The 25,942-nt window shown below is 43.2% G+C and overlaps 1 protein-coding gene across 1 annotated transcript in view; it reads right to left on the bottom strand.

Annotated features, from left to right (window-relative positions):
* ACTR5 (actin related protein 5) overlaps window positions 1–14,027 on the bottom strand; it is a 144,828-nt gene extending 130,801 nt beyond the window's left edge. Inside the window, exons 1-2 of the mRNA XM_085619239.1 lie at window positions 13,597–14,027; window positions 607–836 (exon numbers count right to left, since the gene is read on the bottom strand). Coding sequence (XP_085475365.1) covers window positions 607–836; window positions 13,597–13,959 — 593 coding nt within the window. The 5' untranslated portion in view covers window positions 13,960–14,027. The remainder of the gene's footprint in view (window positions 1–606; window positions 837–13,596) is intronic.
* Window positions 14,028–25,942: the final 11,915 nt, after the last annotated feature.

Here is a 25,942-nt window from a genome sequence, read left to right as displayed (position 1 = left end):
GTCAGCACATGCTAGCTGCTGCTCAAGCACGGCTAGATACATTCATATATATAAAGCAGACACCAGTAAATATGGCATAAATCTGGGGAACTCACAACCTCCCTGCCTGCTACTCACAGGGGTTCTTCCACTGGATCTTCAAACACACACTGCCTCTGCCAAAACACGGATGATATTTATCCCTCAAATTGTACAAGATTGCCAGCTATGTAACTGACAAGGCGATTCACTAATGGCCTTTGTCTAGTTATACATGTATTTTCAAACAGTTGTCTGAAAATGTGAAATATTATTTTACTTGACTTGAAAGTTCTCCCCAGATGAAATCCTCAGGTATTTGATATGGCAAATCTTGAGGCAACTAATCTAAAGTACACACAGAAATTTGTCTCCAAAGGAATTAAGTTGCACAAAATAGGTAGTCAGCTCAAAGTAAAGATAATAAAGCATACTTCTGACGTAGACGACTGTATAGCATCAGGAAAGTTGGAAAGGTTGGGGTAGCAGTAAATATAAACACTATTATGATATGAACGCTTACTTAGCTAAGCAGTGTCAAAATTTGTGGCAGGCTGTCGCAACAATTATTGCCACGCTATACCTCACCTGCCCTTTAAAACCGGTAATATGTGCGTACACTGGTAACCTGAAGAGATGATCAGACCGCTGGGTGTGGTTTTGTCCTTGGTATTGTGGAGAAAGCTGTAGAGACCATCAACTCCGTATGAGACCTTCGGAACCTGATAACATTCAAAAAGTAACTCGGACATCATCTGCCGGGCGTACAGAGAGTTACAGGGTGCCTCAGTCAGCACAATGGGGTGGTCAACGGAGCCCTGGTTATCAGTAGGGAAAAAAAAACACAAAATGAAGCACTTTATAGAACCGATGTACTAGAAGAAGAAAGAAAAAAAATCAATACTTCATCGTTTCACCAGATAAAGGCAACAATTAACAGTGAATATTAATTGTCAATATTAGTCGACTGAGCTACAACTCAATTTACTTCCTTCTGCATGCTTTTCCAGTTCTGAGTGTTTGAAGCTGATTTCTGGTCAATTAACTGTGAACAAGCAACCTTTCAAGACCCTGCAAAGTTCAAACAGATGCTATAGAAGGGAATAACATTGCATTATTCAAATAGCCCTGAGAAATGTCCCAGTGAACAGGTACATGGCTCAATTCTCAAAAGTAATTTTGCATGTGTGGACCTAGTCAGGTGTAAATCTATTCAAAAAGGTACCAGGACAAGTAGTGGAATTTATGAGAATTCAGTAAAGTCCAAATTCAGTGTCTGGTTTTATTTTGGGACCGGCAAGAATGAAGTTAGAAACTCGTAGCTTCTCCAAATTTATTTGTGGTCATAGATGATCCTGACAAGAAAATATTTAAGTGAGGCACAGCCAGCAAGTGTTTCGGCCCACAAGCTGGGGCTTTGTAAAGGCTGAGGAGAAAGACAAAGCAAAACAAAACGTCCCCATTCCCAAATTGTCATATATGCAACAATACATAGAAAAGTTGACCCATGAAGAATTTGGTATGTTGTCAATAATCAGAGAAACCGACTTTATTATCATATGGCAAACCCAAAGAAAAGAGAGTAGTAGTCAAACAGCGCAAAGGACAAAATGAAAAGTCAAAGAAAGAAACAGAGAGAGAAAGAAAAGAAGGGGAAAGCCAGGACAAGCGAGAAAGGGGAGGAGAGAAAGCGAGATAGAGAACAGGAAGAAATAATAACGGTATAAAAGAAGAGGACAGTAAGAAATAATAGTGGTATGGAAAAATGAAAGAGAAACATTATCAGTACCCGAGTAAGGTGTAAAGAGCCAGGGAAAGAGGAAAGGGAAAGGCAAGGGAAGAAGGACATTCCAATAGATTAATATACCTTAATCGTCACACAATAGAAAAAGGTTGGTCAAGAAGAACCAACATTGGATATCACACATTTTTAAGAATATTCGGTTCACAACAAGGGTTACGAAATTGCCTGGATTTCCAAAACAAATGGGTAAGGGGTTTCCCATTTCCAAGGACAAGTGATACCTTAATCATCCTCACTGATGGGCAAAAAACTGGAGCCATTACCCCTTTTAGCCTTTCGCCATCAGGTGTAGATCTACTCTTACACTCATTTGTAACTCCACATTTTTGCCATTCACCATTTCCGAGTGGACAATTACACCTAGGTATAGACTTAAGACTCTACACCTTTCAAATCAGAGGATTTCGACTCTGACAACTGAATCTACACCTGTAAAGTTACTACTGATCACTTTCTACATTGTTGTGGAAATCTGTCATTGGGGCTAAGATCTCCCAAGAGAAAAATATGGGGACATTTATTAAAGTTTATTAAATAAAATTAATTTCACGTAAAATAAAAGAGTTAGATGCATTTAAATATTATTAATCTAGGACTTTGCATGCATGTGGGTTGATGAGGAGTGTGAAACCATAGGTTCAAATTACTTCATTTTAACTTCCTGCATCGCACTTATGTGACCCCTAGGCTCTTGAACAGGATACACCCGACGAGGGAGGTGCACGATGCAGTGTGCTGAGGCCACCTTTTTACATTTGGCATGTGCTGTGATTCAAAGGTTCCGGAGAGATGTGGTGGCTAAAATAGTGGAGGTGCCGAACATTAACATTCCTCTCTTTCCGTTGGCATGCCTTTTGGAGGTGGTGGGGAAACCCAAGGGGCGCAAGATTCCCTATAAGCTGGCCCAACTTGCTCTGTTATTGGCAAAAAGGCGAGTGGATATTGAATGGATGGGCACCCGGTACCGTTGGTGTCCTTGTGGCAGTGGGACCTCCTTGAATGGGGGGTTGCTGAGGAAATGAATTATGCATATTGCACTAACTGATGGGGATGCCTCGGATGCAATTATGTTGTGGGGTATCTCCTCAATAAATTTGCAGTTGAGGATGTCTCTGGCGGGAGGAGTGATGAATGAGCTCTTTGTACCGTGGAAATGTGATCTTGGCAGCCGAACTTGTATAACTGTACTAGTTACTGTATAACTAGCTTGATGATTTGGCTTCAATATGCTCTTGTCCCCTAGCCTAGAGTGGGGCCATGCACTGCTTGTGTTTTCTGTTTCTCGTGCATAAATTCAATAAAAAAAGAGTTATAATAAAAAAAAAACTAGATTTCTTACAGAAAACTACAATACGACAAATAAAGAATACACTGTCAGAACCCATTTCAGAGGGTCACAGGGCAAGTAGGAGAAGACCAACCGTGCAGGTCGTGGCTTTTACTCTGGAGTAATCGGGCCAAATATTACCCCTTCATCATTTGACTCTCGGTGGTAATGCAGGTTGAGCAGTCCAAGACTTCTTGTGAGGGAGGTAGATGCAAGGTGTACAGGCCCTCACAACTAAAAATAATACCCAGCAACCCCAGTAAATGAACGTCCAGCCTTATACTTGTTTTAATGATAAAGAACTACTTATATACTAACACAAAAGTAAAATACGGCCCACAGCAAATATACACAGTCTTCGTAAGGCCGGCATTCTAGTGTGGTCCGGCTACGTCCCCGAGTCCCAGTCCCTTATTTAAGAAAAGCAGTTATTCCCCATTTTCATGAGGCAATCATTCAGGTTAGGCCCCCGCTAGAAAGGACAAGCCTTAGAAGTTCCATGATGGTTTCTTAAAAGTCAGAGTGTCCCAACGAACAGAAAGCAGTCTTCCCAGCTCTTGCTTGGAGCTGCGTTTTGGCAGGCCCGGGTCGCATGTCAGCGTCCCAACAGAGAGCAGAGTTCTGAAAGCTGCAGCGGGCACCCACAGAGCTCCTCCAATCATGTGATAAATCTTCACAAGTCTAATGTCGGTCTCCGGTGCTCCTTGGTTTGGGTGATGAAAGCAACTATTCAGAGGGTCACAACCCGCTACTCCCGTCTAGTGTACGATGCTGCAGAGTGACTGCTAAAGATGCAGGACTGGGAAGGCGAGGCTTGGCTCAGCCCGCATTTGCTAGAGCTCCTGCCCCCACTGCCAAGTTACTTTGGATATCAGCAGCTAGTCTGTCCTTGAAATGGCAATGACTTGTCCATGGCTCAGAGATGACCACAGTGCGCCCATTTGAAGACCCCGAAGGTGAATGCCTGACAATCCGGAAATGTGGACATCAGCTTCGAATCGCCACCTACTGAAACGCCATAACAAGGTGACCATCATGAAACTGCTCAGTCCACTAAATTGCACCAAAAAGAGTCTCTCAGAATATATGTGTGAAGGTCTATAGGGTGGCGCGCTCTCCTACACTCTGCTTCAACTGTACACTCACCCACTTCCCCTACTGTGTCATGGATGGCAGCAGTGAGAGGCCTGCTCATGTTGCGGCCAATGGGAAGTTACATGCGCAGCACCACATTGAATTTGTGGGGGCACTGTTGTGTGCAGCCCAAATCTGGACTGATCCTCATCAGATTAGGAACAAAATAGCAACACAGTTTTCATTCACCCTGATCCAGAGGGGTCCGATGACATCTCCACGCTGCATTAGCTCCACAAATACTGCAGAAGCAAAACAGTGACTCACTCCTTCGGAGGACCTACATGTGAATGTCTGTTTTTCCGTTCCATACAGCTTCCGGTGCATAAAGTCTTCGAGACGAGTCTCAAAGAACCACTTCAACCATGGGGACAAAAGTACTATGTACTCTATCTAGTGATATTTTGCATGACCATTGTCCCCCCTTTTCCTGCGCAACTTTCTACGACCAGAAGTGAGCGAGGTTGGGACTACAGTGATTGGCCTCGCCTCCTCTACAAACAAAATATGTCTATTGGAAGCTGAGCCAAGCCAGCTCCCTGTAAATAACAGCTTATAACAGCATTCTATCCAGGCCTACCCTCCCCATTCACAGTTGCAGGCTGATATATTGACGCAGGAGCCACCAATCACATGCCAGCCATTTTACTGGATGGCTGGTTTATTGAATTTTAAACAGTTCTCATGGGAGTGAAACCCACGCATAGTGTCCATAAAAACCCCTGTAGTGTGCGGGCATATTTCACAGCCTAAAGTCACAAGTGAGCTCCTGTTCTCAGAGCTGGTGGTGGGGAAGACAAGGGTTGATTCTGACAAGAAAGTAAAGGTGGGGAAGACAAAGGTTGCATCTGACAAGAAAGCAGAAGTCATGCTTGACACCCTCATGAAAGAACTCACCACAACAAGACTCACAATGTACTCTGAAGAAGGATACCATGTTCACTGGTGCAAATGTCAAATCACGGAGGTCTGGGCTTAGGAAACTAAATACACCTAACAGATAGGAGGGTGACAATGTTAAATGGAACACTTGGTCAATAGATCGGACGTTGGACAGGAACCAGAAATTAGTAAACTTCCTAGAGCAACAGCTGAAGTCACTAGAAGCCTCCACCATGGACAGCTCACTGTCTATTGAATACTGACTGTCCTCGGCCCCATGTAATGTTATATAATCTCTGTTTTCTGACTAAAATTCTATTTATAATAAACAGGCATTGGCACGAGATCGTTACAGCTGACACTGGGCTGTATGGTGGTGCTCCATAGTGGTTTGTTTCACCTGTTCAATGTTTTGAGATTAGAATAGCAACTCTATAGATTATTCCTTGACCTGTCTGCTTTCATCTCCCAGCAATGGACATGTTAAGCTTAATAACAATTAGGCCCAGTCCCACAGCGTTGATTCTTGGTCATCTCCCATTCACACATGCCCCCAAAGACTGTTGCCAACCACATCATCCCACTTTCACTGCTCCTTTCTACCTCCACAGTCACTGTTTAACAGCCATTTTGGTGGTACCAAAAATTAAACATCGGGAGCTGTATGCATCACTGCTGAGATGTCCCGCTGGAAATCTCTCACTCTTTTGTCCTCAAATGTAAATGGCATGTCCCAGTACATTAAAAGAACAGAGGTATTATCACTCTGAGCCTCCAAATCCCAGACATAGCATTGTTTAAGATGACCCACCTATCGCAGCTGAATATCGGTAAATGGCAAGGTATTGGGTAGGAAGGTGGCAAGCAGCAGCAGAAGCCAACAAAACACAGCTCTGTGTTGGACTCCTACACGTCCCCAAAGAGGTGCGAGGTTACAATTCTGTTCTGTAAGTCATTACCAAATACGATTTTGAAGACCTGGAAAGACTACCCTAAGGAGATAAGCCTTTACCTAGTTACGCACTCTCAGTGCGAGGTTGCAGTGGGCCTGTATATAAACTCCTAGCTCCTCAAGAGCCCCTGTCCTCATTGACATCTCTAAAACCCTCACACAACTCAAATACATAAAGACAACCATTGGGGCTGACTGACTGGAATGCAGTGCTCTACCAGGTGCTGGACAAAGAACAGCCGACCAATAGTCATAACGCCTGGGGCAGAGTAGTAGCTCATAACATGACGAGTGACCAGGGAGTAGTTGACCCCTGAAAACTGTTACACCCTAGGGAAAGCAACGTAACTTTTATGTGCTGTGTCCACAGCACATATTCCCAGATAAATGATTTATTTGTCTCACATTCAGACCTGCAATATCTGTCTGATTTGCTTGAGTGTCACTCGCCAATTAGTATCACTCTAGATCTGGGTCATGTCCTTCAGGTGTCCAATGAGTGGAACATGAAAATATATAGGTATAAGCTGCCAGCGGCTAAGACTTCCCTGAGATCTCATGCGAGTGACTAATTGGATGTCAATAAGGTCTCTGAGTCATCCTTGCAGAACCTCTGGGAATCGGCCAAGGCAATACTATGAGACTGTACGATGAGAGGCTCGGCCTAGTATAAAACCAAGCTTAAATATCATTAAATCAAGCTTGAAAATGTAATCAAAACACTTGAACTGTAATTATAATGATTATCCATACCCAGACTGAAGACAAACTGCAATGAATCAAGTATTAAAGGTCGTAGTTTTTACATTCAACAGAGTGGAATACACCTTCATTTGACTACAATGGAGATAACAGAGGCTTGATAAATACGCTATCTGGGACTTGACCAGATGGTCTGCATTACAAACTATCCCTCTGGGGCAGGATACTGGTCATAAAAATGGTAGTGTGTCCCTACATACTTGGAATTCTACTACCACAGTTGTCCATCTCGACAATAATAACCGATAACAGTCACATAAAGAACGTTGTGTGTGTGCGAAGGAAACTTTCACGTAAACCCAAAACTGCATGCATTTGCTACATCAAGAAGCCTTAGACTACCAGATATTTCTTAATACTATCTATCTGTCACATCACCTCTCACAACAAGTGTTTCTAACCCATACATGTTTGGGATCCCAGTGTTGTTGAACTGAGAGGCACCACCCTGGCAGCTAACCGGCTTTTACTGTGGAGGACACCCGTGCAATCAAACCAGACCACCGACGATCGAGGCACTGTTGTCCACATAATCTATGCACACCGGCATCTTAAGATTCAAAGTTCTACACAAAGCAGGGCCTGGATTGGAACAATTCAAGTCTGTTGATGAGGGTCTGTACTCTCATCCTAGCAGAAAAGAACAACTTGTGGTGTTTCTACGCTGAGTGATATGATCTGCAACAATACTCTAAAGATATGTAATGTCTTGCACATTGAATTCAAACAACTCCCGTTCCAAAGCTGGAAATACCGTCAACTGGTGCACTATCTAGTTCAAGGCAGTACTCAAAAATTATAAAAATGATACTAGACCTGCAGGTCTAGTGACTTAAATAATCTACTGAACCTAATTGAAATGCTCTTGACACAAACTGGTTTATATCATGTGATCCTGGGCAAATATTTTAATTTACTGAGCCGACATTTTCTTCATTATCATATGTGAGAGCACCTTCAAATACGCAAGTTCAGCATGTCTACTGTATAAAAAAATCTTTTGTTTGATTTATTAGCCTAAACTTTTTCTCCATATATAATACAAAACTAGCCATAGATAGGATACACATGCTCAACAAAGAGCAAAAGATGACAATGGAATTGAATTGTTCACACCTACAAGTTATTCAGGAAAGAGTCAAAATGTGCACTTTTTGGTTGGGCGTGCTCAATGGAACAGACGACACTATGTCACCAAAATAGTATCACAAGTGTGACCTAGCCACACATTAAATTCTAAGCAAAGTTTGTCCAGAGCACCACCTCTAAAAATCATTTACAAGGTCCATATTCTTCATGGCTTCTTAACAGTTGTGTCCAGCACAATACATCAATAAGTATACAAAGGAAAGCAGTTTTCAAGTTCTTTAATTGTTCACACTTCAGCTTGAGCACACAGGATACACATGGTCGATGACTTGCCTCTTAGTTCATTAACAGCATTGCCATCAGAGCAGCAATTTTACTGAAATCATGATTAAAAATGATCACACTTAATAAATACTTAACTAAAGCATGAAGTGGCAGCATACTGGCATTTGCAATCCGTAGATTGTCCTACAGCTCACTTTACAAAAACCTCTAACTTTAGTAAGAGAAGGAAAACTAAACTCAATTTTCCAAACAGCAATCTGTAAAAAGACAAACTAACATTTTACCTCTTCCCCTGAACAGACAGCAAATGTGTCAAGATAAAAACAAGATTTAAAGGCATCTTTATTGCTCATTCACTTTACAGCTTATGTTAACTGCTCAGAACAGACAAGTAGGTGCTAAAAATAGCTCAACCTGATTAAAATCTGACTCACCATTGCGAGTGCGCATGTAGATTTCTGGAGGCCTGCAGTGGTCTCCAACCTTTTCTGCAGTGAGAGCTACTTTTGATCAGTGAAAATCATTGTGACCTACTAAAGGCCAAGCCACTAGCGTAATGTTACCAGACACCCAAAAAAACAGTTTCAATGATTAAGCCTAATGTCCATAGAGCCAAAGACTATGGTTTGAACAGAATACTTTGACTAATGGCACTCTGGGATGGCTGCCATGTGTCACTGAGAGCGTGGTCTTTGGGGGTGTATGAACATGTATCCGTATGAATGGGATATATGTGTATAGGTGAATGACTCAGTAATATGTACTTGTGACACAGTGCATACCTTTCTCCATATGTGGCACTGTTAGATGTAGAACACAATCATACAAACATTTTTTTTTATGGCCGAATTTTAAAGTGCATAAAAATGTTCTTCAAAACATTTTCATAATATGGAACAATTTTCTGCAATTTAAATTTCTCCCACCTCAAAAAATTACTGCATTTTTCAGTTATAAATATGCCATTGTATCTACCAGTCACTAGGAACAAGATGCCTGGTGTGTGTAAATGCTCTGTGGACATGGTGCCATGTTAACAACAGAAAAATGCATCCATTTGTTAACATAAGAGGAATTTAAAGTGAAGAAACATGCTTCATAAAATATGAAGATGTAATTAACTTAATTGAAATTGGAGAAAAACATTGCCTCAATGTTTCATAAAATAGTTGTTTACACTTTAAATTTCCTCCACTTGAAAAAGATGACAGTATTTTTCTAGTTATAAATATTTTTCATATTTATTAGCAGATACAGAGGACACTATAATGGTGAAAAATATATTTCTCCCCCATATACTCCATTTCAATACGGCCAGCACTTTTTGATAAATCAAACACGAGGCAAGTCCTGTTTCTCTCTCCAGACAGGGAGCTGATAAGTAGCAAGGTAAGGAGCATGGAGTTTGCACTTGGACACAGGAGTTTGAGGGGATAACTTGAAGCCTACTTGTGGCAAGTCAAATTAGAGGACTCACCGTGGTTAGTTTGACCATCCTAGTAATGAAAGGATTCACCTCTCAACTGCATGTATGTGCAGATTTACCACCGAGGTTGATATTAGGTTTACATCTCTTGGTTAGTCTGGTATTTATGAAGGGAGGACTGGGGTACTAACACTATGCTTAAGGAGTATTGTGTTTTAAGAATGCTTAATTTCTGATTATTACGCAGTTACCAATATGCAAATGAGCTTATATTCATATGGCTGTTTGGATATTAGGGGACCTTCATAGACACATACCTTAGGTAGTAGGAAAGCGCTTGATTTAAATACACATCGATTTGTGTTGGATTGATTTAAAATGATGATTAGAAATAATGCTGAAATGCAAGAAATAAGCATAAGCTTTTGATATAAAGTGTGGATTTTTATTATTTAATTTGTTATGTGCTAATCTAACCTTACGATTGGAAATTATTGCTGAAATGTACCACATACAAGATAGTTAATTGTGTTATTGTTTTATTCTGATTTTAGTATATTTACTCCCTGACGAAGCGTCTCCCAGGCCTAAAATGAAATGGGGCTTGAGGGACCACGGGATTGTAAAGCCATTTGTTAATAATGGAATTTAAGGAATGAATTGGTTACACACCTGGAAGTCTGTCATACAGTGGAAAGAAATATTGATAAAATGAATGATTCATGAAAATTGGAACTTAATGGTTATTAAGGCAGATGGAATTAAACTACAATATTATTAAGAGTTGAGACTTCTCGCAGTACCTGAAGTACTGCTTAAGGGGACACCTGTAGTTTTCTATACATGCATATGGTGTTTGACTATGCATCCCCCATGGGTGGAGGATAATACCCACGAGCACACTACCCAGTGGAAGTTTGATTAAATATTTATAAATTGGAGTACATTGATGAGTGTGCATGATTTCTTTTAATTGTGAGCACTATCTAGCTAGCCAGATCAGCAATGGAACTTTTACACTTTTGCCATACAACCAAACATAACACAACGGAGTGGTTCCAGTGATGCGGTGTCCAGAATGTATGATGTTATGATCAAAGAGCATCATGGAAACTAGGATCCATTGACAGCTCATTCTTCACCTAGGATAAACAGGTGAAGACGGGTCATCTCTGCTAATTACCCATGACAAAGAACTGAGGGAAGCAAGATTTCAGCTACACTTGTTTCAAAATATTTCACAGTTGATACTAATCCTGTGACAAATTGGACAAAGTCCACTGGAGTCTAAACTAGGGTGACATGGTGAGCAAAAGAACAATGGATTTAACCCAGATCTCTTCACTGGGAGTGAATGCTTGGTTTGCTTTGCATTCTGTCCATCATCTTTTGCTTTCTTGCCTTAAGTGCGCCGGGTATACCCAGACGTGGGCCCCGGACTCACTGTGTCACTGGATTCAAGCTAACCTGGCTGATATGGGGTGATAACCCGAAACCGGTTCCAGGATGCTTGTTTCCGGACCAGGGAGGACCTGGCTTGGCAGTTCAGGCTGAACCAATCCCATGAGGCACAGGGTCAAGACTGATTTGCATACGGCTGGGTCTAAACTGGGGTGGCATGGTGAGCAAAAGAACGATGGATTTAACCCAGATCGCTTGACTGGGGGTGAATGTTTGATTTGCTCGGCATTCCATCCATCATCTCTGCGTCCTTTGCTTTCTCACCCTAAGTGTGCTGGGTATGTCCAGACGTGGGCCCAGGGCTCACTGTGCCACTGGATTCAAGCTAGCCTGGCTGATGAGGGGTGATGACCCGAAACCAGTTCCAGGATGCTTGTTTCTGGTCCACAGAGGAACTGGCTTGGCAGTTCGGGCTGGACTGTTCCCAAGAGGCACAGGGTCAAGACTGATTTGCATATGGTTGGGTCTAAACTGGGGTGGCATGGTGAGCAAAAGAACAATGGATTTAACCCAGATCTCTTGACTGGGGGTGAATGTTTGATTTGCTCAGAATTCCGTCCAACATCTGTGTGTCTTTTGATTTCTTGCTGTAAGTGCGCCGGGTATGCCAAGACATGGGTCTCGGGCTCACTGTGCCACTGGATTCAAGCTAGCCGGATGGAGATGACGATTTGGAATTTGTATGTTCTGTTAATGAGGTGACTGGTGGGGTGTTGTCAGTAGAGGAGTGGTGTGCAGCTGCCAGCAAGGTTAAGATGTTACAAAACGTCATTAGGTGTGTTACTAGTCGCTGGCCGTACAAGCGTAATGTGGAGAAAGGGGTGGTTCTCTTTTGGATGTCTGCCAATGAGTTATTAATGGTTGCCCAAATTTTATTGAGATGTGGACGATTGGTGGTGCCTGAGAGCATGAGGGCTAAGGTTTTTAACTTGCCCAGGAAGGACATGTAAGTATGTGGGCAATGAAGAGCAGAGTTGCTGACCATTTTTGGTGCATGGGTGTAGACAAGACAGTGGAGCATTACATAAGCGAGTATAATGGGTGCATACTAGGTGAAAAGTCACAAGTTACTGTGCTTTCACCCGTAATGACAGTGGTCACCAATGGAGTGCCATGCCACAAGTTGGCATTTGATGTGTCTGGACCTTATGAGGCTTATGAAATGTGCCTAAATATGCCTTGGTGCCAATTGATTACATGTCTAAGTGGACTGAGTTGAAGTTCGTAAATAGTGTTAACTCAAGAGTGATTGTTGATTTTTTTCCAGGAGGTTTTCATATGGGACGGATTTCTCATAGACGGACAACGGTGCCCAAATGGGAGTCCACGGAAATGAGTGAAATTCTTAAGACAAATGGTATCAGGCACTTGAGATCCACATTGTATCATCCCCATAGCAATGAGCATATTGAAAGGGCCAATCGAGTAATCAAATACCAACTCTACTTAGCATTAATCAATGGATGGGAGATGGTGATCAAGGGCATGTGCGCCATGAGAACAACACCACACATTACTACAGGAATGACACCCTATTCTCTACAGGAATGACACCCTATTCTCTGTTGATGGGTGGGGTTGCAAATACCCGTTTGAATAGGGAATGGATGGAAAGGAAGAGTATGGATTGCGAGAAGGTAAGAAGGGCGTTGAACGTGCCAGTTAGAGAATATATTCAAGCTTGTATTTGGATTGGATATTTAATGAGAGTTCTGATTCATCGCTACGTTTGGAAGGGGTGTTCCGATTTTCACCCCCAATTATGGTGCGGAGTGGAACAAGAGGAGGGTGGTTGTGATGCCAGGCTCTAAAGCTGGTTATGTACGTGAGAAGATGGGTACAGGAGAGTCCAGAAGTCAGCACTCTCTACTCGCAGTTGTGGTCAGCCTGTTACCGTGAGGAAGAAATTTGTACCCAATATGTTTGATGATTATGTAATGGTAAAATAAAATGTTGCATGTGTTTTGTCCAATTGTACATGGTTTCGTTACTTGCATTTTTACTTTTCTTTCCCCTTGTTTATACCTACACGTTGAGGAACCGTGCTTAAGTTTATGCCATTGTTTTGTTTCCATTGTATAAGGGAAGGGGTTGTGTTGGGTCTTGTGTTTGTTTGCATTCTAGAGCGCTGAGGGGAGATTGGAATGCAAACATTGGAATGTGAACGTTATGAGATCGGCAGTGCCTGAGTACTGAGTAAAGTGCCCGAGTTGTGTCTTCTGCCTTTTCACTTACCACGGAATCTGACAACCACATTGAGTCCATAATCCTAATATGGTGGCTGTCAATCTTAAAGCAATCATCCACTCTTTCAACAATAAATAAATAAATAAATAAAGTCACGCTCTGAGAAACTTGGCCTAGCGAGTTAATGCAGTGAATTTCTCCGGGATTTCTATCCCATACCCCTCTCCCCAAGTAAGGGACTCTTCCAACATCTCTCTACACGTGCGCACCTCTCCACATACTCCCAGCTTTTGGAACACGTGGTCCATCAACAGCTCCTGTAGTTCCAGGTTGAGCGGCAAGTTTCTCTCAAACGGGGTCCGCAGCAGCCATCGATACGGCTCCAGACTAGCCATGTCGTTGCCGATTAAGGTCTGGCACCGGGAAGCGCCGCGGTTGCGAGCAGCCAGCGCTCGGAAAATCAATCGGGGCTCGGCTGAGCAAGCCCAGCCCGCCCGCACCTGGAATGAACCATTATCAAGCACCAGCGGCACGGGTCGCGGGCTTCGCACGGCGGGATCAGGCTCCAGCACCGGGTCCGGCACCGCCTGGGCATCTTTGAAAGAGAAGACATTGCAAGACGTCTCCGCCATCTTGCTGTGGGAAAACTAGACAAACGCGGGGAAACGATGCTAGCTTTTCGGCATCAACAGCACTAGGCGCGAAGCATCCTAGCAACAGCCTTGGATACAAGTGGAGAGACGACGGACTATAGAACAAGTGTTAAGAATGACAGCTCTGGATAACCGTAGGCATGAACAAAGAAAGAGGACTCAAATGATAGTATTCCAACATAACCAATATAAGGCATATCGTTTATATCAAAGAGACGCTGAGTACGGAGACGCACGATGTTGTAGCTTGGGCCATGCAGAATTCTATGTCAGGACAGTAGGCGATGATTATGCTTTCTCATTTCTTTATTAGAAATGCTCAGCAGCCAATAAAAACACAGTAGATAAGAGAAAAAACTACAATACCCATAAACACCAGGGTATCACGTGACCAACCATAGAGACCATAGTATAAAAGGTCATGTAGAAAGTATCACATTCTCTTTCTTTGCTGCTCCGCAGCCAGTTAAAAGTGAATTTTCTTTATTTATTACTGGATATGTTGCATTTGTTCTGACTTTGCATTTATGCCTGTTAAATGCCCTCGGGCGCTTCACATACGCGCGTTGCCGCGCTGGTGTTATTTTCGGTTTCCATGGTTCCCATCTCGTATTTCCCGGCTCTTCCGCTCGCCGCTTTCCTTAGTTTGCGGGGAGCGTGAGGTTTTTGCCACCTCCCTGAGCCGGGCGCGTTGCGCCCGCGCCTTTTATCATTTAAGTGGAGAGGGAGACAGGGTCTTGGAGGCTCGCGCTTTGCCTGCGAGCACTCCGCTTCTATTTAAAACCGGGCGGCCGTTACAGCACATGCGCGGCGGCCATATTTTCTCGAAAACGGACGATTTTTCGTCAGAGGAAGGTCGCATTTAGCGCCCATTGCCCACAGACTGTGTTTTGAGCCCCAAATACGCCCATTTGCTATATAAAATTTTTGGGCTGTATAATTCTTCATAGGCTTTGCCTAGAGTGCCAGCTTTTTCTTTGACAGCAAGCCCTCCCTCCACGTTTTATTTTGCACTGTGTTCAGGTTTCTACCTGCACTTTTGGCTTGCTGTGGGGGTTTTCACTCCCCCTGCATTGTGCCTTTGGCCATTATTGATATTTGTCATCTCTGTGGGCATTATACCTTGCTACACTTCTGTGTCATAATGGAGGATTATTATTATGAAGATGACTCTTACTTTGACGATGATGCCTCGGGCTCTCTGGAGCACGATTTGGTTGAGGCTTTGGATCAGGGAGTACAACAGTCGGTTAATAAGGCACTTGTTCGGGCCATTAACCCCTTAAAACGTCATTTGTCTCTTTATGCTCAACAACAGGGCTGGTTGCCGGCTGCTCGTGCAGCCTCTAAATCTCCTGTGAATCCACACAAATCTGATTTTCGAAAGTTGGCTAAAAGTTTGTCAGACAAGTCCACTCCTAAGGCGATGGCTGGGACTTCGTTTTCCGCCTTCCCTGATACGGATGCTGATGACACTCATTCCTCCTCTTCCTCTGAGCTTGACCCTCCACCACGAAAAAAGGCTCATAAGGACCACTTCGTGGACGCTCCCTCACATCCCCCTATACTTACTTTTGAACCCTCTGATATTTTTCATCCCAACTCTTCTTCTTGGTTACCATCTCCTGCAGTGGCAGAATATGTCCAAGCTCATATTCGCCAGCCTTTTGAAAAGGATGTCAGGGCCCGCCTGAGATCCGAGTGTCCACGCCCTGATTTGGCTGACCATTTGGCCGACACCCCAGAAGTGGATCCTACAATGGTCACTTATCTCAAAAAGTACGCCAAAGACCCAAAGAAGGGTCTTGACAGGTCCTGGCGTGCCTGCCAAGACAAAGTGTTGGACTAATTGGGCCCGCTTACTAAAATCCTGGATCTTGGTGTTCTCGCCAAGGAGTCTTCAGCCCTTGTTGATCCTGATGAGCTCATTGAGTGGTCCCAGATGGCTATTTGCCAGTTGGGCAATGCCAACTGCGCAATTTCTTGTGAATGACGCCGTTCCATTCTGCTCAAACTCGATCCAAAGCTGGCGGAGCTCTCATCTTCCGAGTCCGACCCCTTGGCTCAAGGACAGTTATTTGGTCAGCCGTTCCTGAAGGAGCTTACGCACTTTGTGGCCACCTGCAGTGGTCTTGACAAGGCTCAGGACTCGCTGCGGCGAGCGTTTCGGCCGGTTTTTGCAAAGGCCGGACGACATAGGGGGCGCTCGTTCGGCCGTGGCTCTCACCAGAATTCCCAGAGAGAATTCCAGTCCCACAGAGGGGGTGGTCAGGACTCCGGATTCTCCACCCATTCCAACTTCTATCCCTCTCGCAAAGGGAGAGGACAGTTTAAGAAAGGTCGATTCGGAGGACACCAAGGAGGTCATCAGGACTCCAACACTTCAAGTGAGGTTAATTCCAGCTTCCGAGGTGGTTTTGGGGGGCTGGATCCAATTTTTTCTCCACAATTGGCATCTAATCTCCAATGATGCTTGGGTGCTGGAAACGGTTTAGGGTTACAAGATAGAGTTTTACCAGCCCCAGCCTCAACTCCTCCCTCCAACCCCGTTGTTTTTCTCCCTTCAGGATCAGGAGTTCATTTCAGCAGAAATAGATTCCCTTCTCGCAAAAGGGGCAATCCTTCAGACTTCCCGTCATCCAAGAGGTTTTGTGAGCACAGTGTTTCTGGTTCAGAAACGAGGGGGCGGATCCCGTTTGGTTCTCAATCTAAAGGAGTTCAACGGAGGGGTAGTTTTCCGCCATTTCAAACTGGAAGGGATCCATCTGTTGCGAGATCTTCTCCGGGAAGGGGATTGGATGGTTCGCCTAGATCTCAAAGATGCGTATTTGTCGATTCCAATCTTCAGCCCCCATCATCGGTTTCTTCAGTTCCAATGGCAGGGGAACTGGTTCGAATACAAAGTTCTCCCGTTCGGCCTCTCGTCAGCTCCTTGGTGCTTCACGAAGCTTCTCAAGCCTGTCGTGGAATGCTTGAGTGCTCGGGGTGTCCGCATGATTATATACTTGGACGACATTCTGATCATGGCAGATTGTCCACACAAGATGATTTCACATCTGGAATGGTCGATCGACCTGTTACAATCTCTGGGATTTCTGGTGAATCCTCAGAAATCTGTTTTCATCCCATCTCAAGTGATAGACTTTCTAGGTTTCCAGGTCAATTCTCTGACCTGTCAGCTTCCCTTACCCAATCAGAAGATTCGCTACATCAAGAGGGAGTTGACTTCGATTATCTCCAAACAGACTGTATCGTTGAGATCTATAGCACGTGTCGTCGGACTATTGGCGTCTTCGATTCAGGCGACTTTTCCGGGCCCTCTGCATTACCAGGTGCTTCAACGATTGAAGATCCGTCATCTCCAGAACGGCCTTCGCTATTCCGATCAACTTCCTTTCTCAGAGGAAGCGAGGTGGGAGATGCAATGGTGGTTAGACCACATGGAAGCCTGGAATGGGCGAGCCCTGTCCGGCTCTTCTCTGGAGATGGTGATAGAATCCGATGCCAGCCTGTGGGGCTGGGGAGCCCGGTGCAGTCCAATATCGACGGGGGGTCGGTGGTCTCCTCATGAGTTGACTCCACATAAATTGCCTGGAACTCCTGGTGGGATCCTTTGCGATCCGTTGTTTCACTCCCCTTCGCTCCAACTGTTGCATTCTTCTCCGCATGGACAATGTGTCCACGGTTCATTATATCAACAAGTTGGGCGGCACGAAATCCAAGATATTGGCGGAGTTCGCCAAAGACTTTTGCCATTTTTGTCTACAAAAGAAGATCACTGTTATTGCCGAATACCTTCCCGGTCGCAACAATCAGATCCTTCCTGGTCGCAACAATCAGATTGCGGACTGGAATTCGCGTCACCTTCGGGACTTCAGCGATTGGAGGCTTCACCCTCGCATATTCCGTTCTCTTCGTCGGTTTTGGGGCCAGTGTCACATCGACCTGTTTGCTTCTCGCCTCCACACTCAGCTTCCCCGGTTCTTCAGCTGGAGGCCGGATCCGGAAGCCCTGGCCACGGATGCATTTCTACAGACCTGGCCTCCCCTTCTGTGCTACGCCTTTCCCCCGTTCATGATGATTCCCAGAGTCCTGGCTTGCACAAAGCGTTATCAGTCGGAACTGATTCTGATTGCTCCTCTGTGGAGGGCTCAAGCTTGGTTCCCAGTTCTCCTGAAAATGTGTTGTGCAGTGCCGCTCCTTCTTCCCCAGAAGTGGAATCTCTCGTTGGATGGTCCCAGGCCTTTCACGAGACGCTTTCAAGTTTATCAGTGGATCTTGGGCACCCAACACTCATAAACGCTACTCAGGCTCCTGGAAACGATGGTGTGCTTGGTGTGTTCAACGGGAAACTGATCCCGCTGCAGCGGATGTATCTCTGATCATTAACTTTTTAGCGTCTCTTGCTTCCTCCGGTTTGGCTTATCGGACGGTTAATAATTTCTGTTCCGCCATTTCGGCAGGCCATGTTCCTATTGATGGTAAACCCGTGGGTGAACACCCTTTGATTACTAAATTGCTTAAGGGTATCCGTCTGGCGACTCCCCCATGTCATAAATACGTGTCTTTATGGGATGTATCCATTGTTTTGAGCCTGGCCTTCCAATTCTTTGCTTTCCCGTAAACAACTATCAGCCAAACTGACCATGTTGTTATGCCTGGTTTCTTGCAAACGGGTGTCTGATGTTCGTGCTTTGGACTTGGCAGGTCGCAGTTTTACACCTGAGGGTGTCACTTTTCGTCTTGCCAAACGTACCAAAACAAATACTTCCTCGATTACCTATCCTTCTTTTCCTAACCATCCCAACCTTTGCGTTGTCCAATGCGTCAAGGATTATGAGGTATGTACTGCTCCTTTCCGTTCAGATATGCAGGGTCAACTGCTGATTGCTTTGCAGAAGCCTTTTCGCCCTGTTACCTCAGCTACATTGGCTCGCTGGGTTAGATGGCTCATGTCTGAAGCTGGCATTGATGTTTCCATTTTTGGTGCTCATTCGGCACGTGCGGCTATGGCTTCTAAGGCATTCTCGATGGGTGTTACTTTGTTTGACATCATGAAGGCCGCAGATTGGTCTTCTGATTCTGTGTTTAAAACCTTTTATTACAAGCCAATTGATCATATTGCTTCAGTGGTGGTTGATAAGCTTTGAACAAGCATAATCGGAACCTCCTTCCTGACATAGAATTCAAAATTTGCGAACATACGTGACAAGAATTTTCAATTCTATTATGGACAAGGAGGCGAGGATTATCCCACCCGTTGTTATTGTTTTCTGTACATATTATGCATTTATACTGTTGCTTTTTGCATATGCATTATGTTTAGTATAATTCATTATTTCTCTAACCCCCCCCTATTGTGCTTTTATACTATATATATTGGATGTGTATTACGGCAGTCTGTATCTTTTTAGGTTCTGACCCGAAGTAACGGTGTTGCTGTTCCATCTGGTTTATCCTGCTTTCGATGCTCTTCTGTTTCCGAGGTCCTGCGGCCGTCGAGTCCTGTGTTCTTCAATATAGACTTCTGCTGTTGCTGATGGTCTTTTTTATTCCTGATATTCAACGTTGTTCTTGGACTTCCTGTTTTAATTGAACTGTTTTTCCTCAACAAAGAAAGAGGATGTGATACTTTCTACATGACCTTTTATACTATGGTCTCTATGGTTGGACACGTGATACCCTGGTGTTTATGGGTATTGTAGTTTTTTCTCTTATCTACTGTGTTTTTATTGGCTGCTGAGCATTTCTAATAAAGAAATGAGAAAGCATAATCCTCGCCTCCTTGTCCTTAATAGAATTGAAAATTCTTGTCACGTAGGTTCACTAATTTTGAATTATTGAGCCATTCTGTTGTTTCTCTATTTTCTGTTCTCTCTTAGAAACCCGCAGTTTCAAAACTAGAGGAGGGAGCCGATGGCCACTTCCCCGATAGCCTAATGCGGTGGTCTTCAAACTTATTAATGTTGTGCCCCCTGTATTAACACCCCCCCTCAATTATTCACAATTATTCTGTTAAAAGCGGCAATGTTAAAATAGTTCTAAACATATTAAAAAATTGCAGTTCTATTACCCCTTTTATACACATTCCCAGTCAGGGTGTAAATGATAAAAGAAGTTAGTGAAGGCCCGTTACAAAGTGGCTTACTGCATCTCATTTATCACTTAAAAAAAGGGTTATGTTTCTCTTGGCCAGAGCCTCGTTCCACCCTCCCCTCCCCCTCTCCGGGGGAGCCCACTCCCCAGCTTGAAGACATCTGGTCTAATGTGATCAGTTTGCATATCCATAAGATGCCCCTTTATTTTGCATACACACTGTAACAAACATTTGATATAACTGTGGTGATGCATTTGTATGTTTTTTGTTTTTTTTCCGGTGTGAATGAGCACTTTGCAATCTGGACAAATATTGGCAAAGTCAATAGGTCTAGCTTATAAATGAAAGATCCTCTTCAGCATACATGCTCACATTTGGAAACAGAAAAGAGGGAGATAGTGGAAAAAAATCATGGGAAATAATTTTTTCTATTGACGAACATTGAAAAAGAGGTACTTTTAGGTAGGAGACAGCTAAAATAATGCCAATTTTCGGCTTTAAAAATCAGTAGTCTCCCACCTGAGTCGGGTGTCATTGCATGTGTTTTTCACTCATACTCCAAAGTAATTATGCATGCATTTTGTCACTCATACATCCATTTATCTACACACTAACTCGTTCTTATGTTCACTCACTCAACCACAATAAAGCCTATGCACAAACTCAACAACATATGCAAAATAAATTATAAGAATAAAATAAGTAAAAATGAAAACATGTTGACACCTAAACATGACGGACATATGGTTGCATTAAATAAATTAAACATAGCGGGTGGCAATCTTGCAATGGCATTATGGGCGCACGCAGGGTTCTAGGAAATGTCAATTTTATTACAAGACAGGAGGCTCCTTTTATGCTTTTTTTTCTAGCATTTAATCAAATAGCAGCCAAGATAAACTACATATCCCATCATACAAAGAACTACAGTATGATGTCGTAAAGACATTAACCAGTCATAATCCAGCAAGTCTTTAAACCTCTTGACTGGGAGCAACAAGTTCTCTTTTCTTGTTGCTCCCAGTCAAGATAAGTACCTAATTTTTCTTACTTCTCGAAGGGTAATTTTTGACAATATTATTATAGGATGTCTTATGACTAGTTTCTTACTTGTTTAACTTTCACCCCTGGTCATAGTCCAGTCCAACGCCTCACATGCCATTCTGAGAGACCTTCCCTTCAGGAACCTCTCTGTGATGAATCAACTGCCACTTTGAGCTGTTTCTCGTAAGCGTTGCGTCTGTATACTTTCTATGGAGGCTGATAACGCGTTGTGACGAGATGCGCATTGGTAGGCATGTCCTCTTATTCATGCCGATGACTTCAGGATATCCTCCAGCTTTGACTTCTCCACTGGGGCTGCCTTCTACATGCCTCGGCCCACCTTAAGCCCACATCTATCCAGCTGTTTCACCTGCCTTTAGCCCTCCTTGGCCCGCCTTTATACTGCTCTCTTCCTAACTGGTTCGGTTTTCCATGGAGTTCAAGATAGCAGTGGAATTTCCATTACACATGTAACCAAATTCTAATATACATTTACTTCTCTCTAAACTATTTTCCTTGTCAACATTTTTACTGAATTAGATATTTGACCATTTTACTGCCCTCAAATTACCTAAGTCCGACTATGAAATATAATGATGATGAAGACACACAGATATTTAAAGACAATTTTAATTCTATGTCAGGACCGGAGGCGAGGATTATGCTCAAAACTTTCTTCCTTTATTTATTCCAGCTGCATTCAACTTTAAACTACCTTATTATTATTATTTCCCATCAAACACCATGAAAGGACTTCAAAACAAAGTTCAGCCAATCAAGGCAAAGGTCAAGTCAATTTTTCCAACTGCGTCCTAGTCAACCTCCTATTTCTTTCCTGCTTCCAGCAGATCTAAGTACCTTTTCATACTACTCATGTTGACTTTAAGCTTTGGTGTTAGTGGGCTGTTTGTCCCCAATTTAGAACGGGAGGATGCATCATTGCTCCTTCCGCAGCTTGCGTTAAATCTCCATTACGGGGCCGCGTGAGTGTGGTGAGTCATTTCGCCCGCCATGCGCGCCGCGTCTCATTGCAGAACGGGGGCCGTGCTCATTCTATATTCAGTGATGTAGAGGAGCAGACTTCCCGTAGAGCCCTTTGCCTCCCTGTACCACCTCGGAAGCCCTTGACAACCTGCTGGGGTCTGTACACTATCTCGTGAGAGCAGTGATTAAAGTGGCTGACACCCGGGTGAGCAGGGTCTGTATATTGAACTAAGGAATTCTCTGTCAGCACGTTCACGTTCATTGTCCTTGTGTGTCTGGGAGATATTGGAAAAAAATCAAGGGAAATATTTTTTTCCATTGACGAACATTGAAAAAGAGATACTTTTAGGTAGGAGACAGCTAAAATAATGCCAATTTTTGGCTTTAAAAATCAGTAGTCTCCCACCTGAGTCGGGTGTCATTGCATGTATTTTTCACTCATACTCGAAAGTAATTATGCATGCATTCTGTCATTCATACATCCATTTATCTACACACTAACTCATTCTTATGTTCACTCACGCAACCACAATGAAGCCTATGCACAAATTCAACAACATATGCAAAATAAATTATAAGAATAAAAGAAGTAAAAAGGAAAACATGCTGACACCTAAACATGACGGACATATGATTGCATTAAATAAATTAAACATAGCGGGTGGCAATCTTGCAATGGCATTATGGGCGCACGCAGGGTTCTAGGAAATGTCAATTTTATTACAAGACAGGAGGCTCCTTTTATGCTTTTTTTCTCGCATTTAATCAAATAGCAGCCAAGATAAACTACATATCCCATCATACAAAGAACTACAGTATGATGTTGTAAAGACATTAACCAGTCATAATCCAGCAAGTCTTTAAACCTCTTGACTGGGAGCAACAAGTTCTCTTTTCTTGCTGCTCGCAGTCAAGATAAGTACCTAATTTTTCTTACTTCTCGAATGGTAATTTTTGACAATATTATTATAGGATGTCTTATTACTAGTTTCTTACTTGTTTAACTTTCACCCCTGGTCATAGTCCAGTCCAACGCCTCACATGCCATTCTGACAGACCTTCCCTTCAGGAACCTCTCTGTGATGAGTCAACTGCCACTTTGAGCTGTTTCTCGTAAGCGTTGCGTCTGTATACTTTCTATGGAGGCTGATAACGCGTCGTGACGAGATGCGCATTGGTAGGCATGTCCTCTTATTCATGCAGATGACTTCAGGATATCCTCCAGCTTTGACTTCTCCACTGGGGTTTCCTTCTACATGCCTCGGCCCACCTTAAGCCCACATCTGTCCAGCTGTTTCACCTGCCTTTAGCCCTCCTTTGCCCGCCTTTATACTGCTCTCTTCCTAACTGGTTCGGTTTTCCATGGAGTTCGAGATAGCAGTGGAATTTCCATTACACATGTAACAAATTCTATTATACATTCACTGCTCTCTAAACTATTTTCCTTGTCAACATTTATACTGAATTAGATATTTGACCATTTTACTGCCCTCAAATTACCTTAGTTCGACTATGAAATATAATGATGATGAAGACACACAGATATTTAAAGATAATTTTAATTCTATGTCAGGACCGGAGGCGAGGATTATGCTCAAAACTTTCTTCCTTTATATATTCCAGCTGCATTCAACTTTAAACTACCTTATTATTAACATTTCCCATCAAACACCATGAAAGGACTTCAAAACAAAGTTCAGCCAATCAAGGCAAAGGTCAAGTCAATTTTTCCAACTGCGTCCTAGTCAACCTCCTATTTCTTTCCTGCTTCCAGCAGATCTAAGTACCTTTTCATACTACTCATGTTGACTTTAAGCTTTGGTGTTAGTGGGCTGTTTGTCCCCAATTTAGAACGGGAGGATGCATCATTGCTCCTTCCGCAGCTTGCGTTAAATCTCCATTACGGGGCCGCGTGAGTGTGGTGAGTCATTTCGCCCGCCATGCGCGCCGCGTCTCATTGCAGAACGGGGGCCGTGCTCATTCTATATTCAGTGATGTAGAGGAGCAGACTTCCCGTAGAGCCCTTTGCCTCCCTGTACCACCTCGGAAGCCCTTGACAACCTGCTGGGGTCTGTACACTATCTCGTGAGAGCAGTGATTAAAGTGGCTGACACCCGGGTGAGCAGGGTCTGTATATTGAACTAAGGAATTCTCTGTCAGCACGTTCACGTTCATTGTCCTTGTGTGTCTGGGAGATATTGGAAAAAAATCAAGGGAAATATTTTTTTCCATTGACGAACATTGAAAAAGAGATACTTTTAGGTAGGAGACAGCTAAAATAATGCCAATTTTTGGCTTTAAAAATCAGTAGTCTCCCACCTGAGTCGGGTGTCATTGCATGTATTTTTCACTCATACTCGAAAGTAATTATGCATGCATTCTGTCATTCATACATCCATTTATCTACACACTAACTCATTCTTATGTTCACTCACGCAACCACAATGAAGCCTATGCACAAATTCAACAACATATGCAAAATAAATTATAAGAATAAAAGAAGTAAAAAGGAAAACATGCTGACACCTAAACATGACGGACATATGATTGCATTAAATAAATTAAACATAGCGGGTGGCAATCTTGCAATGGCATTATGGGCGCACGCAGGGTTCTAGGAAATGTCAATTTTATTACAAGACAGGAGGCTCCTTTTATGCTTTTTTTCTCGCATTTAATCAAATAGCAGCCAAGATAAACTACATATCCCATCATACAAAGAACTACAGTATGATGTTGTAAAGACATTAACCAGTCATAATCCAGCAAGTCTTTAAACCTCTTGACTGGGAGCAACAAGTTCTCTTTTCTTGCTGCTCGCAGTCAAGATAAGTACCTAATTTTTCTTACTTCTCGAATGGTAATTTTTGACAATATTATTATAGGATGTCTTATTACTAGTTTCTTACTTGTTTAACTTTCACCCCTGGTCATAGTCCAGTCCAACGCCTCACATGCCATTCTGACAGACCTTCCCTTCAGGAACCTCTCTGTGATGAGTCAACTGCCACTTTGAGCTGTTTCTCGTAAGCGTTGCGTCTGTATACTTTCTATGGAGGCTGATAACGCGTCGTGACGAGATGCGCATTGGTAGGCATGTCCTCTTATTCATGCAGATGACTTCAGGATATCCTCCAGCTTTGACTTCTCCACTGGGGTTTCCTTCTACATGCCTCGGCCCACCTTAAGCCCACATCTGTCCAGCTGTTTCACCTGCCTTTAGCCCTCCTTTGCCCGCCTTTATACTGCTCTCTTCCTAACTGGTTCGGTTTTCCATGGAGTTCGAGATAGCAGTGGAATTTCCATTACACATGTAACAAATTCTATTATACATTCACTGCTCTCTAAACTATTTTCCTTGTCAACATTTATACTGAATTAGATATTTGACCATTTTACTGCCCTCAAATTACCTTAGTTCGACTATGAAATATAATGATGATGAAGACACACAGATATTTAAAGATAATTTTAATTCTATGTCAGGACCGGAGGCGAGGATTATGCTCAAAACTTTCTTCCTTTATATATTCCAGCTGCATTCAACTTTAAACTACCTTATTATTAACATTTCCCATCAAACACCATGAAAGGACTTCAAAACAAAGTTCAGCCAATCAAGGCAAAGGTCAAGTCAATTTTTCCAACTGCGTCCTAGTCAACCTCCTATTTCTTTCCTGCTTCCAGCAGATCTAAGTACCTTTTCATACTACTCATGTTGACTTTAAGCTTCGGTATTAGTGGGCTGTTTGTCCCCAATTTAGATCCCCGCCACGGAAGGATGCATCATTGCTCCTTCCGCAGCTTGCGTTAAATCTCCATTAGGGGCCGCGTGAG

The sequence above is a fragment of the Triturus cristatus genome, chromosome 7 (genome assembly GCF_964204655.1).
Source record: "Triturus cristatus chromosome 7, aTriCri1.1, whole genome shotgun sequence".
Taxonomy (NCBI): domain Eukaryota; kingdom Metazoa; phylum Chordata; class Amphibia; order Caudata; family Salamandridae; genus Triturus; species Triturus cristatus.
Note: the sequence above shows the minus strand (reverse complement) of the source record. Positions and strands in the feature narration are given on the sequence as shown.